Here is a 15,684-nt window from a genome sequence, read left to right as displayed (position 1 = left end):
GAGATCCCAGTTTGATTTCTGGGTTGGGAGGATCCCCTGGAGAAGGGATAGGCTACCCCCACTCCAGTATTCTTGGGCTTCCCTGGTGGCTCAGTTGGTGAAGAATCCACCTGCAATGTGGGAGACCTGGGTTTGTTTCCTGGGTTGGGAAGATCCCTTGGAGGAGGGCATGGCACCCCACTCCAGTATTCTTGCCTGGAGAATCCCCATGGACAGAGGAGCCTGGCAGGCTGTAGCCCATAGAGTCTCAAAGAGTTGGGCATGACTGAGTGACTAAGAACACAGCACATCTTTGAATATAGATGTAAAAATCTTCAACAAAATATTTGCAAATTGCATTCAGTAATCCATAAAAAAATCAGATATTATTTGGAAATATTATATTTGCAATGATTGCAATGTTTTAAGAGGTTATTTATTAATATTATTTGCATGTGGCCTTACTATTTTCAGCTCCCTGAACTATCAGTTTTACCCTTTATATTTTATTTTCTCGAAGACTTTCTTGATTCAAATTTGATATCTTTAATTTCTTGAAAAGCTAACTGATTGTGTTTTTTTTTTTTTTTTTGCCCATAATTCTCATTTAGCATGGATTATAGAAAAAAAAATTATTCTTTGTACTTGCTATTTGGATAAAACAAAGGCTGAAGATTTGTAACTCTACAGAGAACCTCTGTTGTCACATGGCTGTGACCACCTCCATCTTTCCCTCAATCAGTGCTAGATGAGATAGTTCCAGAGAGTTCAGTGGAATTAACTTTTTATAGCAAAGTTTAGGAAATTGTTATTTTAGTTTCTCTAAAGTCCCCAAAGACCAGTTACCCCCATAAGGTAAATACTCAGCTACTTCAGTGGTAAAACTGAGCCCGATCTGTGGGTCATGTCTAGTTTTGTTCTTACCTGCATAAAAATCTGCTAGTTAGAATCTGATTCTGACCCAGTTCTTGCCCTGATGGTTACAACCGTTTCCATTTTGGAAATAGAGAGAAACTTCAACAGAGGCCTAATTAACTCTGGGATGGTAACTTACCATCTTGAGTTCATGGACAACCAACACCAAGCATTTAGCAACCTTGATTAAAGACCATAGTGAAGTTTCCTTTCCACGAAGCAAAACAAAGCAAAGCAAAAATTAAGTTTACATCTAAAAATTCAGTAATTCACTAATACATCAGTAAATAAATAAGACTTCGATTCTCAGATGTTTGTGTAGCCTCTAGGTTTTACTTTTTTCCACTAGGCAGAAACTTTATGAGTTTAACTAAATATTAATTCAACAAACACTTGGACACCTCGCATGAATCGGATGCTAATTTAAACAATGGGAATCATTTGTTGCAATATGGGGAAATAGAGAGGTCGGCATATAAGAGACTAGAAAAGGATAGGTTCACATGCTTGAGCTTTATGGATTTATTTTCCTTTCTTTTTATTGTATTTTAAAGAATATATTTATTGTATAAGATTCACCTGGGAAGCAACACCTAAGAGCTGCCCTTCATCGCCGCAGCCACATGTACACCTCAGCACTTACCACTACAGCCCGGATGGCGTCTGTCCTGTGAACTTCTATGCGTCTGGTGTGTGCGTGGGTGTACGCATGCTCGGTTGTGTCCAACTCGTTGTGACCCCCATGGACTGTGGCCCACCAGGCTCTTCTGTCCATGGAATTTTTCAGGAAATAATACTGGAGTGGGTTGCCATTTCCTCCTCCAGGGGATCTTCCCGACCCAGGGGTTGAGCTTGAGTCTCCTGTGTCTCCTGCAGGAGTAGCAGGATTCTTTTACCACTGTGTCACCTGAGAAACCCCAGATAGAAGCATGTAAGTTTTATATATGGGATCATACGGTATGAATTGTTCTGTCATTTGGTTTTATTTAATGATAAGAGTGTGGGCGATAATTCTATAGGTCTTATTCATCCTCTACATATAGGACTTATTCATCATTTTAAGAAAAACTATTATAAGATGTCTTTCATGGGTATTTATTTTATTCTGTTTTGTTTTCCAATAATGTACATCATTGTAAATATATCTTTGTGCACATTTGCAAATATTTATAAAGAATAGATTTTTATTAATGGACTTCTTAAGTGAAAAATATTCATTTAACATCTGATGGATTCTTGTCAAATTGGCTTCAAATAGGATTTACCAATGTATGCTCATATCTATGGTATATGAAAAAACTGGTGTCATGTCCTTTGTATTAGTTTTCTACTCAGTTCTTTACTTTTTTCTCATATCAAATTATTAAACCTTTTAAAAAACATATTTCTTGATATTAAAATCTTCTGTCTGTTAAATATGACCCTCATCTTTTTTTTGGTTTTGGTTCCTATGGATGTCTTGTAATGCTATAAGATCAAATCAGTTGTCTTTTCCTTTATGGCTGTTTAGTGTAGTCAGTTTTAGGAAAACCTTTTTCATGTTATGATCATAAACTGTATTTCCTTTATTTTCTTCTATACTTCTGTAGTTTTTCTTCTTAAATCGAGTGAGCTGTGTTTTTAAAGATTAGTTACATCAACTACATAAAGAAGGCTTAGAAAGCTTTTCTAAACATTTGAGGCAAGTGTCTGTTTTTAAAAATAAAATAAGAAACTGAGTCCCCTGTCCTTTTACCTTCCGAAAGACATACTCTGTGTCATATCCCTTACTACATTCAAATGTGAACTCATGTTCCCTCTTGTTTATTTCCTCTTCCGGTCTGCTGGGAATCAAGGCTTCTCTAGTTAGTCACCTGAAAACTTCATCCTTCTCACATTTTCTGACCTGCCCTGAAGACTGTGAAACCATGATCCTCCTCAAACCTGCTATAATGAAGGCTGCTTCCTAGGAAAACTCACAGTCCCTTGAGGAAAAAAATGAGAAAAACAAACAGATCATAAGGGCCTCCTAGGAAAAGGAGTATGTCAAGGCTGTATATTGTCACCCTGCTTATTTAACTTATATGCAGAGTACATCATCAGAAACGCTGGACTGGAAGAAGCACAAGCTGGAATCAAGATTGCTGGGAGAAATATCAATAACCTCAGATATGCCGATGACACCACCCTTATGGCAGAAAGTGAAGAGGAACTGAAAAGCCTCTTGATGAAAGTGAAGGTGGAGAGTGAAAAAGTTGGCTTAAAGCTCAACATTCAGAAAACGAAGATCATGGCATCTGGTCCCATCACTTCATGGGAAATAGATGGGAAAACAGTGGAAACAGTGTCAGACTTTATTTTTGGGGGCTCCAAAATCACTGCAGATGGTGACTGCAGCCATGAAATTAAAAGACGCTTACTCCTTGGAAGAAAAGTTATGACCAACCTAGACAGCATATTCAAAAGCAGAGACATTACTTTGCCAACAAAGGTCCGTCTAGTCAAGGCTATGCTTTTTCCAGTGGTCATATATGGATGTGAGTGTTGGACTGTGAAGAAGGCTGAGTGCCGAAGAATTGATGCTTTTGAACTGTGGTGTTGGAGAAGACTCTTGAGAGTCCCTTGGACTGCAAGGAGATCCAACCAGTCCATTCTGAAGGAGATCAGCCCTGGGATTTCTTTGGAAGGGATGATGCTAAAGCTGAAACTCCAGTACTTTGGCCACCTCATGCGAAGAGTTGACTCACTGGAAAAGACTCTGATGCTGGGAGGGATTGGGGGCAGGAGGAAAAGGGGCCGACAGAGGATGAGATGGCTGGATGGCATCACTGACTCAATGGACATGAGTCTGAGTGAACTCCGGGAGTTGGTGATGGACAGGGAGGCCTGGTGTGCTGCGATTCATGGGGTCGCAAAGAGTCGGACACGAGTGAACGACTGAACTGAACTGAACTGAAGAACTATAAGTCTAAGACATAGAAACATAAGATATTTTCTTTGCTACTTGTTAAAGAAAGGGACAAAAGTGAAACAAAAAGCCCTTCCTTGCCATATCTTGGTAAATCCAACCAGAACTGACTTCTCTACCCTTTGCCCTGAGTGGAGATCTAATAAAAAAGGTCAACACTCTGGCCTGCTAAGGTAGCAAGTGGCACTCCTTCAATTATGTCAGAATTTACTACTTGTGGGTAAAATTCAGTTTTAAAATTGTTGTTCTTTTCTTTGCTGTTCTCCACAGTGCTGATCTTGGGATAAGCAAAATGCTAACATCTATAACAGGAAATATAAAAGTACTTTATCTTGGAACTCTGCTTAATAACCTAGAAAAATCTTTTTGAGTAATCTTATTTCAATAGCTTAGTACACTTCATATTATATTTATCCTCAAGAACAAAGTGTTCTGTTCTCTAAATCTTTTTTTTTTTCATTATCTATGAGACCACTAAAAGAAAAGTATTAAAAAACTGTTTTAGTGAAGTATTTAATAAACTTAAACAAAAACATGACCTTTATCTCGGCTAGAGATAAAGACAAAACATTCCATGAACAAATTAGTTCTTCATGTAAGAATGGGAAATGGGAATTTTGCATTCCCCTGGTTTAATACCCAATTCCGAGCCCCCCTAGACAACCATTCATGTGACAGCTTTGAACATTGGTTTGGCTTTCATTAAGAGGGCCTCTAACTCTCCTGATCTCTTTTGAAGTGAGCACTGAAGTAAGTCTGATCCTGGAGTTACAGTCACTTGTCAGTATCAAATGAGACCTCTGCCACCTACACAGTGCCTCCTCTGTGCTGTGCTCTCTTGACTGCTGAGTCCTCTAAGATGTTTGCTTCAAACAGCTGGACCACGTGCTGTTGGTTGGGTGCAGAGTGCACTTTTGTTGCCAACACTCTAGACTGAGAGTGTATAACTCCCCAGATTTCCACAGCTAACCTCTTTAAAAAGACTTTAGTCTCACCATACTGTATTTGCTTAAGGGGGATAGAGCCGACACATCACAGAGAACTTAATCAGTGGTCACAAGTGACCATTATGACTTATCTTCAAAGGATACTTTAGTCTTAGTTCCTTTTCATTGTCTGTTAGAATCATATGATAATGGTGATTTTTAACTGTAGAATTCAGTACAAAATATAACTGAGTTTTACTTATATGTAAGAGAAATTTACATTCCACAATCAAAATAAAAATTCCTCAGCTCATTTTTTTATTGAAATTCTTCTTGTATATTTATTGAATCATGATACTGTTAAGATTTAAAGGCCATTTAGATAGAGTCTCAAAAAGAAAGTCTGGAATCCTCAAATTCCTTAAAATGCATGGATATTCTTGCCTGGGAAATCCCATGGACAGAGCCTGGGGTCACAAGAGTCAGAGACAACTTAGCGACTAAACCACCACAATAGTAACTCATGCTACTTAGAAAAACTTGTTCCTGCTCCACTCTAACTATCTACTACTGCCTCAGCACTGCTCATTTTAAACTGATACTTTCATTTTAGCATTCAGTTATGTTTGGGAATATCTCTCATCAGTTGTTAACAACTTTCTTCATATATAATTCACATAGTATATATGTCACCCATTCCAAGTGTACAAATTAATGATTTTTAGCGCATTCACAGTTATGTGACTATTACCATGCTATGCTACGCTATGCCAAGTCTCTTCAGTTGTGTCCGACTCTGTAAACCTATGGACTGTAGCCCACCAGGCTCCTCCATGGGAGGAGGAGAGAGGCTGGAGCTTCAGCTTCCATGGGAGGAGGAGAATCCCTCCATGGGATTCTCCAGACAAGAGTACTAGAGTGGGTTGCCATTCCCTTCTCCAGGGGGACTCCCTGACTCAGGATCAGACCCGAGTCTCTTACATCTCCTGCATTGATTGGCAGGCACATTTTTTATCACTAGCGCCACCTTAAAATATTTTTATCACATCGGTAAGAAACACTTTACTCATTAATGAATCCCCATTTCTGCTGCCTCCTCACCCCCAGCATAAGACAACCACTGATGTAACTTCTTGTTTATAGATTTGCTTATACTGGACATGTCCTATGGATAGAATCATACATGTTGTCTTTTGTGACTGACTTTCCTTCACCTTCTTCAAGGTTCCTCCTTGTTGTAGCATTTATCATATTTCATTGCTTTTCACTGATGAGTAATAGTCCATTTAAAAAATATACCATGTTTTTATTTATACACTTACCAGTTGATAGACCTTTGAATTCTTTCCAGTTTTTAGCTATTTAAATAATGCTGCTGTAAACATTCATGTGTAAGTTTTTCTGCAGATATATATTTTCATTTCTCTAGTCTATGTGCCTAGGAGTAGAATTTCTGGATAATATGCTGGTTTTAGAATTAATATTTTAAGGCACTTCTAAATGTTTTCCAAAGCTGCTTGTACCCCTTTACATTCCCACCAGCAATGTATGAGTGTTCAAATTTCACCATGTCCTCTCCAACACTTGTTATTGCTTGTCTTTCTGATTAAAGACATCTTAGGGGTTATGAAGTGGTATTATAGTTTTGATTGACATTTTCCTAGTGGCTAATGATGTTGTGTGTTTATTTTCATGTGCTTATTTGTCAGTATTATACCTTCTTTTAGAAATGTCTATTCAAAGACTTTGTCTTTGGGTTATTTATTCTTTTCATTATCAAGTTTAAAGAGTTCTTTATATTTTGGGTGCAAGTCCTTTTTCACATCTGTGACTTGCAAATATTTTCTCCCAATGTCAGAAAATGAAGAGGAACTAGAGTTTCTTGATGAGGGTGAAGGAGAAAAGTGAAAGAGCCAGCTTAAAACTAAATATTAAAAAAAGACCAAAACCAAGATCATGGGCATCCGGCCCCAATACTTCATGGCAAATAGAAGGGGAAAAGGTGAAAGAAGTGGCAGTTTTCTCCTTATTGGGCTCTCAAATCACTGTGGATCGTGACTGCAGCCTTGAAATAAAAAGACGATTGCTTCTTGGCAGGAAAGCTATGCCAAACCTAGGCAGTGTATTGGAAAGCAGAGACATTACTCTGCTGACAAAGGTCCATTTAGTCAAGGCCATGGTTTTCTCAGTGGTCACGTATGGTTGTGAGAACTGGACCATAAAGAAGGCAGAATGATGAAGAATTGATGCCTTCCAACTGTGGTCTGGAGAAGACTCCTGAAAGTCCATTGGACAGCAAGGAGATCAAACCAGTCAAACTTCAGGGAAATCAACCCTGTATACTCATTGGAAGGACTGATGCTGAAGCTGAAGCTCCAGTATTTTGGTCATCTGATGCAAAGAACAGACTCATTGGAAAAAGTCTCTAATGTTGGGAAAGATTGAGGGCAGAAGGAGAAGAGGGCGTCAGAGGATGATATGGCTGGATGGTATTACCGATGCAAGACATGAACTTGGGCAAACTTCAGGAGATCATGAGGGACAGGAAGGCCCCACGTGCTGCCGTCCATGGGGTTGCAAGGAGTCGGACATGAGTGAGTGACTGAACTGAACTGATATTCAGTATGATTGGATTTTGTTGAGAATTTTGCATCTGTGTTCATAAATAATATGAGTCTTTAGATTTCTTTTCTTGTGATGTCCCTAAGTTCAATAATCTTTTTTTTTTCTTGTCAGCTCAAATCTGTTGAGCTCCTCTTGTGAATTCTTCATGTTGGTTATTGTACTCTTCAACTCCAGAATTTCCATTTTATTCTTTTAAATAATTTATATCTCTTTATTGGCATTTGCTGTTTGATGAGTCATTCCCATCATACCTCCCTTTAGCCGTTCTTTAATTATGATACAGCACTGGGCTTGTGAACCATGCTTGTTCAGTACATTTGTCAACAGAGTTTTTTGAAATATTGAGACAGGAATGATCACTTCCCTCTAAATAACATGGTTGTGTATATGAAACCTAGAACTGCTACAGCCGTTTTACCTACCATAAGGTAAATTAGTTTGACCAATATATATGGAAGAGAATAATGACATGAAAACACCTGAGGGAAGTTGCTGGAACCCTGATGAAGTCTTAAGCTCTGAAACAAACAGAACTGGCATATTCCGTAATTATATTTTCAGTTATAAGAGCCAAGAAATACCCAGAAGAACTGACAGCCAGTCCTGCTAGATACCTGCAGGACTGCAGACAAGTTCCTCTAAGCCACAGGGCAAGGAGCTTGAGCCTCTTTCTTCTCCCTTATTATGTAAAAAGACAAAATGGACTCTGTTAGTGAGAATAAGTAGTCTTAATTGGCCTTCAGTTTTTACCGTGAATGTTGCCAAAAATGGGAAATGCCAAGGGTGCCAGCAAAGTCAGCAGAATACTGTATCTGAAGAGACTAGGATCTGTATTTTTTAATATTTTTTAATTGGGCACCTTGGACCTGCATACATACAGCACTGCGGTTTTATCCAGTCTTGTATTAGAGCCTCATGAATTATTCTGTTGATCAAATGAAGTTAACAAAATGACAGTAGTTGAGAATCTCAGAATCCCAATCAAGCCAGGGAGGACATGTCCATGAGGTCATTCAAAGACAGGCATGGTAATAACCAGCTACTGCTCTCTGTTCCTTGACTTTTAGTGGGGTGCCAGCCAGTATGAGCAGATAGTCAATAGGTTATCCTTCTACTCTGCAGGAAAGGCTACAAGGATGTTAAACAGACTCACCACACAGATTCAGAAGACCGTACTTGAGGGTTACCTTTTTCTTGCTACTCAGTAACTGCATGACCTGGGGTAGCCCAGGCACCACATTTCAGGCTTATCCTTACCTGTAAAGCAGAAGTGATCATAAAAACTGCCTTGCCTTGGGGTAAGGGTGCTTGAGAGATGAAAATAAAATAATACATGAGAAACTGCTTTATAAACTAGAATGTGCTATTCAATAAGTCTTTTTTATGACTTGGTAGCTCAAATATGTGTTTCTAGTTGCCCAGGTACATCTATATAATCTATAGACTATTTTTAAAGGACTTATCACAGTTAATAATTTCAACCTGTTCACCTATTTAATTATGTAACATCATTCAATTATACTAGCAAAACTAGTATAGCTTCTATCTTTTTTTTTTTTTTTTTTTTTGCTGCACAAGTGAGACTTTTATAGATATGGTGATTAGCTGAGACATGGTAGGAAGCAAGGATGAGGGTAAAACAAATTTGGAAATGTTAAGATATTAATGAATAAGTCCTAACAGTATAATTAATCCCTGAATAATAGTGGTATTACTAAAAATTAACAAGACTATCACCAATAAGCTCATTCAGGTCTTGATACTTTCTAATAATAATGTGGGACCATAAAGAATATAATATATAAAGATATTTTACTGTTTTATTCAAATGTACATTTCTTATGAATTGAGAACAGTATGTGGTTTAAAAATAAGTGTTTTTTAATGAAATGTGTCAGTAAACAAAGAATTGTTGTGCTGAGAGAACAACTCTGATATTTTCCCAAGTCCCCATTTGCATCAAATGCTAAGCAAACTAAGTTCAAAGAGGCTGTGGCTTGTTACAACTTCTGTGGTTGGCACCATCAAATAATTTACTCACCCAGGCAAAGACAAAGAAAAATCTCAGAAAAACACTTTCTTTGTAGGTCAAAGAGTCTCTCAGAGCACTCAATGTGGCAAACAGATGCCCTGGTGCCTGCATCAGCTGTTCTGACAGCCTTTTCAAATAGACCAGAAGCATCGAAATTCATGAGTCCTGCTTTTTATAAGAAACAGAAATAGCATAGACTAGTAATTCCTGTGAAAAAGAGAATTAAAAAAAACAACAAAACTGTTGGCATAATATAAATCTGCATAAAGTAAAGGATTACGTGCAAATGACCTGAAGCTTTTTCCCAAGCCCCCGTGGTCTGGGAAAATCATCCTTCTAAGACCGTTAGTAAGTGTTTGTGGAGTGCTTTGGGAGTGTTATATGTATGTGTCTGTTCACTAGCTTGAAATACAACAAATAAGAAAAAGCAATCTTTCTAACCCATCAAGGTTAAAAAAAAAAGAAACAGGTAATTTTTATAAGAACATGACACTAGAAAATAAAGGGCATTTAAATGATAGGATTTGAAATGTATTTTGTGGATGAGTATGACCTCTGGTGTTAAACTAGAGAAATTTCCAGCACTTATGCATCTTAATGACAGAAAGAGAAGCAAATGCAACTTTCCAAGAGCTTATTATTAGAGGTTGCAAGCCCTTGTATTGTGACCTTGCTTTCAACCTCTTTTTATTTCCTTGCTCTCTCTTTCCCTCCTCACTCTCACAAATAAAAATGAGTATTCACTATGTGTGAAGTACTGTCCATGGAAAGAATATTATCTTTGTTGTTCTAACTACTTAACTTTACATGGTACATCTATAATCTCATATAGGGAGAAAAATAGCAAAATGATGGTAAACTATATGAAAAGTTTACATATAAGCTTGAAATCGGTTTGTTAATTTTACAACGAAAAGAGGCTAATGAAAAGAACTCCTTAAACGTGCCCCTGTCATAACCCAATAGTGTAAAATGTCCTAAACAATAATGTTATGAGGATTCAGACTAAAACAGAAACTTACTATGAGATCTTGTCATTTTTCATCATCATACTAATAGTGGATGATCATACTCTCCAATGCAGACGTTTATTACCAAGAAAATTTTTTGAGTGTGTGTGATAGATGATTCATTGAAACAGAAAGATGATAAATATCTGACTGACTCTTTCATCTCTCTCCAATCACAGTGGGTTTCATATTATTTCATGAGCTTCTGCAAGGTGCTGGCTAAGTGGAAGCACTGATCATTTGAGCTTTGTTATTCTTACGGTTCCTCATGTTATGTGCCAAAACTCCATTTCTTTCTTACCTTGTGCATCCTTTCCTCCCAACCCTCCTTAAATCTCAACAGTCTGTTTCTACATGATTAAAGGGACTGCACCTAATCTTGTACTAGACAAAGTATACAACATTTATTTCCCTGTTATTTTGTTTGTAGAACTTATTTGAAGCTTTGAGTTTGCTATATGAGAAAGTCAGTTTGACAACAAAAGATGCAGATATTGCTTTTTTTTTTTTGGCAGTCATTTTTAAAACAACATTTTAATAACTCTAGAACCTTATATCTAAATCTTTAACAGTTTAGTGTGGTAGCAATTATTATATTTGGAGAGGGTATTGACGTAGTCTTTCAGTTAAATTTACAAAAGGCTAATGAGAATATTAATTTACCATGATAAATATATTTGATGTATTTAGATTTGGAAGGATGAATCAAACTTTTTCACTTAATCAGCTGTGTGTAACAACTAGAAGGAGGTCATATAATTCATTACAAAGTGAAAATAAATGTATTATGAATTTTGTGCTTGAGTTGAATTTTACTTCACACCAGAAGGTGAAAAAATTTTAATTTGGAAGCTTTTGTTGTAATTTCAAATTACTTGTTAGAATTGTTTTTAAAAGTCATGCTCACAACACAATTCATGCAGATCTACTCAGCTACCCCAAAGATTCTATGAGCTTAATAATTCTAAATGTGTTATTGAATTGCAAAAAATCATAATAGAATATAAAAATAAAATGCTATCTCCAGCTTTTAGCCATTCAAATTCTATTCTTGACCAAGACTACTGAGAAATGCACGTTCTCTGGGACTAAAAGCAACTCTTTACTTTTTTTTTTTTTTTTTTCTCCTGGATTTGTTTGCTTGAGTGCACAAAAAATTTTTAAATTGTTTTAACTCATGTCCAAAGGATATCCTAAAATGAATTATTCACTCCATAGCATTGAAACACATACACTCTCTTAGGAGCAGGTACCTTGTAAGCAACTTTAGGGCAGCTGCCGAGTAGAATATCCAGAAACTGGATCCAGCTGAGAATTCCAATTACCTAATGAAGGTGATCCGCTTTCACTTTAATTTCTTGGTCAGTCTAACTCTTTATAACGTCTATCATAAAAATCATGCTTTAAAATTACAATTTAAAAAGTAAATATTCAACTGGCCAGTGTATTTCATTCCATTTTCTGGAAATGGGGATCTCAATTTACAAAGAAATACAAACGACAAAGACGTAAGATGGAGCAGTAACAAAGAACCCTTGAAAGGTTCCCTTGCCGCTTTGTTAGTGCAATATATCGCCTAAAAGGAAAACACATCACAGGAAATTTGTGAGACACAAAACGTAATTTTTATTGGTTTATTAGCAAATAAATATTATACCTAACTAGAGCAAAACTCCAGTACTGTCCTCAAGCAACTATTATTCAGCCCGAGTTCTCATTATTAGTAATTTCCCAGCCAGCGTATGACTGACGGTGTGAATCAGCCCGTGCCAGGCCCCTCTCCATCCTCCGCTGCAGTCAGGCACAGAAGATGCTCGGTGTTTGCGCATCAGTGATCCGCCTTTGCTTTGTGTCTCTGCTGCAGGTGGAGAGGAGGAAGAGGAACAGAAGACGAGCTGGTGGTGGCTGGCGGTCGCTGAGCATCCCCCAAGACCCTCAAGCAAGCGTCTTCTCCAAGGCAGGAAAAGCCCACGGACCTACCCACTGGGGTGGCCAGAGGGCCTGAGCGCGTAACCCAGGACCCGGCGGCCGGGGGCGCCAGCCCCTCATGTTCCGCAGAAGGCGCAAATGTGAGCGGCGGTAGCTGGGAAAGCCCTCCACCCCCGCCAGGGGGACCCGGGAAGCCCAATCCAGCTCCTCGCGAGGACGGAGGGGATCCCCTCCTCCGGCCCCGCCCCCATCCTCCCCGGCCCAGGCGCCGAGGCGGTTAACCCTTGCTGCGCCGCAGCGCACTAGGGCGAGAGCACCGCGCAGCCTATCCCGACTACCAGGCGCCGAAGCCCAGCGGCGGGGGAAGAGTAGGGCTCGAGGGCCGCTTGGATCTCGCCGCGGCCAACCTGGGGCTCAGGCACCGGGGTTCTCACCAAGCCCTGCTGCACTGGCTCAGCTAGCCATCAAACCTTTTCTCTCCATAGTGGGTGTCCTCACAGTTATTTGGCGGGTGGCTGGCATCCCACTCTCAGTAGGACAATCAGGGAGACGTAGGCGTGGGGCGAGCGGGCTGTTGCTCCGCAGCTCTTAAGAGGCGTGCATGCCGGTGAAGGAGTGGCCCCGGGTTCCACACCGTTCCCTCGCCTGACGCCCTGGCTGGGGTGGCCCAACGTGCTGCAGCGGCCGGGCAAGTGATCGAGACTGCACGTCCGGCAACAGTTAGGGGGGCTGTGGCGCGGGAAGGAGGGACGCCCCTACCTTTTCCCCCTCTCACTGCAAACCCGCTGCACTCCCCAGCCCTCGTGGGGCTCAAGGGTAGTCCCCGATCATCAGCAAGTGGAACCCTCGCCCTCCCCGTGTCCTAGCCTGAGCACCCTAGGGTTTTCATCCTGCAGATTCCCCCCTCCCCATCTCTCTCTCACACACACATGCTCCCCTAAACCTCGCGCCGCAAACTCAGTCTCGGTCCCCGCAGGTGATGTCATGCCCATTGTTTTGGTGCGCCCGACCAATCGGACTCGCCGCCTGGATTCTACCGGAGCCGGCATGGGCCCTTCCTCGCACCAGCAGCAGGAGTCTCCGCTCCCGACCATAACGCATTGCGCAGGGTGCACCACCGCCTGGTCTCCCTGCAGCTTTAACAGCCCTGACATGGAAACCCCATTGCAGTTCCAGCGCGGCTTCTTCTCGGAGCAGCCGCCGCCGCCGCGCTCCTCGCACCTGCATTGCCAGCAGCAGCAGCAGAGCCAGGACAAGCCGTGCGCGCCCTTCGCGCCCCTCCCGCACCCTCACCACCACCCGCACCTCGCGCACCAGCAGCCGGGCAGCGGCGGCAGCAGCCCATGCCTCCGGTGCAACAGCTGCGCCTCCTCCGGTGCCCCGGGGGCGGGGGCGGGGGATAACCTGTCCCTGCTGCTCCGTACCTCCTCGCCCGGCGGCGGCGCCTTCCGGACCCGCACTTCCTCGCCGCTGTCGGGCTCGTCGTGCTGCTGCTGCTGCTCGTCGCGCCGGGGCAGCCAGCTCAATGTGAGCGAGCTGACGCCGTCCAGCCATGCCAGTGCGCTCCGGCAGCAGTACGCGCAACAGCCAGCGTCCGCCTCCCAGCACCGCCAGTGCCACAGCCTGCAGCCCGCCGCCAGCCCCACGGGCAGCCTCGGCAGCCTGGGCTCCGGGCCCCCGCTCTCGCACTACCACCACCACCCGCACCCGGCGCACCACCAGCACCACCAGCCCCAGGCGCGCCGCGAGAGCAACCCCTTCACCGAAATAGCCATGAGCAGCTGTAGGTACAACGGGGGCGTCATGCGGCCGCTCAGCAACTTGAGCGCGTCCCGCCGGAACCTGCACGAGATGGACTCCGAGGCGCAGCCCCTACAGCCCCCGATGTCTGTCGGAGGAGGTGGCGGCGCGTCCTCCCCGTCTGCTGCTGCGGCCGCCGCCGCTTCGTCCTCAGCCCCGGAGATCGTGGTATCCAAGCCGGAGCACAACAACTCCAATAACCTGGCGCTCTACGGAGCCGGCGGCGGCGGCAGCACTGGAGGAGGCGGTGGTGGTGGCGGCTGCGGCGGCAGCGGGCATGGCAGCAGCAGTGGCACCAAGTCCAGCAAAAAGAAGAACCAGAACATCGGCTACAAGCTGGGCCACCGGCGCGCCCTGTTCGAGAAGCGCAAGCGGCTCAGCGACTATGCGCTCATCTTTGGCATGTTCGGCATCGTGGTTATGGTCATCGAGACCGAGCTGTCGTGGGGCGCCTACGACAAGGTAGGTGCTCGAGCCCTTTGCCCACAGTTCCCGGGCCGCAGAGCCGGACGCCTGGTGGTTGGGGCGGTCGCTGGCGGGAACTCGCTGCCTGCGGGTCCCGAGCTTTCCCCTGACGATCGGAGATGTCCGCCTCGAGGACGAGTGCCACTCCGACTCGCACCCTTAACCCTAGTCTGGAGAGGAAGCTTTTCCGCGCGCAGCCAAAGTTCTGGAGGGAGTGAATGCCCCGCCAGTGTGGGTATTTTAAAGAAGTGATTTCAGAACTCCGTGGGGGAAAGCATGCTTTATTTCTCTCCTGAGGCTCACGATTTAGGAGGTCTCTTTCAAACCCAAAGGCTTAAACTCAAAGCTAATTTCCTCATGGATTTCATTTCGAGAGCCACAAGCTGCACTTGGGTCCGTGTAGTTGCGGCCCCCGCTGCTGCTTGGCCTTCCCTAATCTCCTCACTTTCCTGACAGATCACAGAGCCAAAACAGGTGCCCCTACCTCCATCCTCCCCCTGGGAGCTAAGATCCAATTGCTGGGGATTGGCCGACCCCCCCAGGGCTTAAAAGTGCTTCTTTTAAAAAAGTGCTTCTGTCTTTGTTGCAGGCGTCACTGTATTCCTTAGCTCTGAAATGCCTTATCAGTCTCTCCACGATCATTCTGCTTGGTCTGATCATCGTTTACCACGCCAGGGAAATACAGGTAACTTACTGCTCTTCTGTTTATGAATGACCCCAACCTGGGGAAGTGCAAGGCAGCAGATGCTTTTCCAAGCTCTCCTGTCCTTGCCTGAGGTTATAGAAGACACATGCTGTGTTCTTACCTTAGCACCTGACCTGTTCTTTCAAGAAGTTGAAAGCAAAACAGTGCAGCATGTAAATACGCAGTAGTTTCCAGGATGTATTTGTTAAACCTCAGATTCCCCCCCTCTCTTCTTTAGGTAGGTCCACTTCTCCATGACTGTCATTGCATTTGCTTTCCTTAAGGCCAGTTAAGCACTAGCCTTAATCTGTAGGGTAGATGAGTATTCTCCTTTAATACACATTTAACAAGATGGATGGGTCATTAGGGAA

The 15,684-nt window shown here is 42.7% G+C and overlaps 1 protein-coding gene and 1 long non-coding RNA gene across 4 annotated transcripts in view; one reads left to right on the top strand and one right to left on the bottom strand.

Moving 5' to 3' along the window:
• The window catches only part of KCNN2 (potassium calcium-activated channel subfamily N member 2), a 583,536-nt gene that overhangs the window by 405,298 nt on the left and 162,554 nt on the right, over nucleotides 1–15,684 (top strand). For all 3 annotated transcript variants that reach the window (XM_044925506.2, XM_044925504.2, XM_044925505.2), the window contains 3 exons: nucleotides 12,299–12,503; nucleotides 13,340–14,625; nucleotides 15,218–15,313. In XM_044925506.2, the coding sequence (XP_044781441.1) occupies nucleotides 12,482–12,503; nucleotides 13,340–14,625; nucleotides 15,218–15,313 (1,404 nt within the window). In that variant the 5' untranslated portion in view covers nucleotides 12,299–12,481. The remainder of the gene's footprint in view (nucleotides 1–12,298; nucleotides 12,504–13,339; nucleotides 14,626–15,217; nucleotides 15,314–15,684) is intronic.
• Nucleotides 12,037–13,335, bottom strand: LOC112587941. The gene is made up of 2 exons (XR_003112486.2): nucleotides 12,834–13,335; nucleotides 12,037–12,292 (listed from the first exon to the last, which is right to left on the bottom strand). It is a non-coding gene; the product is annotated as an uncharacterized LOC112587941 (long non-coding RNA).

Source organism: Bubalus bubalis, chromosome 11 (assembly GCF_019923935.1).
Source record: "Bubalus bubalis isolate 160015118507 breed Murrah chromosome 11, NDDB_SH_1, whole genome shotgun sequence".
NCBI classification, from domain to species: domain Eukaryota; kingdom Metazoa; phylum Chordata; class Mammalia; order Artiodactyla; family Bovidae; genus Bubalus; species Bubalus bubalis.
The sequence above is the reverse complement of the archived record's forward strand: the minus strand, read 5'-3'. Positions and strand labels throughout refer to the sequence as shown.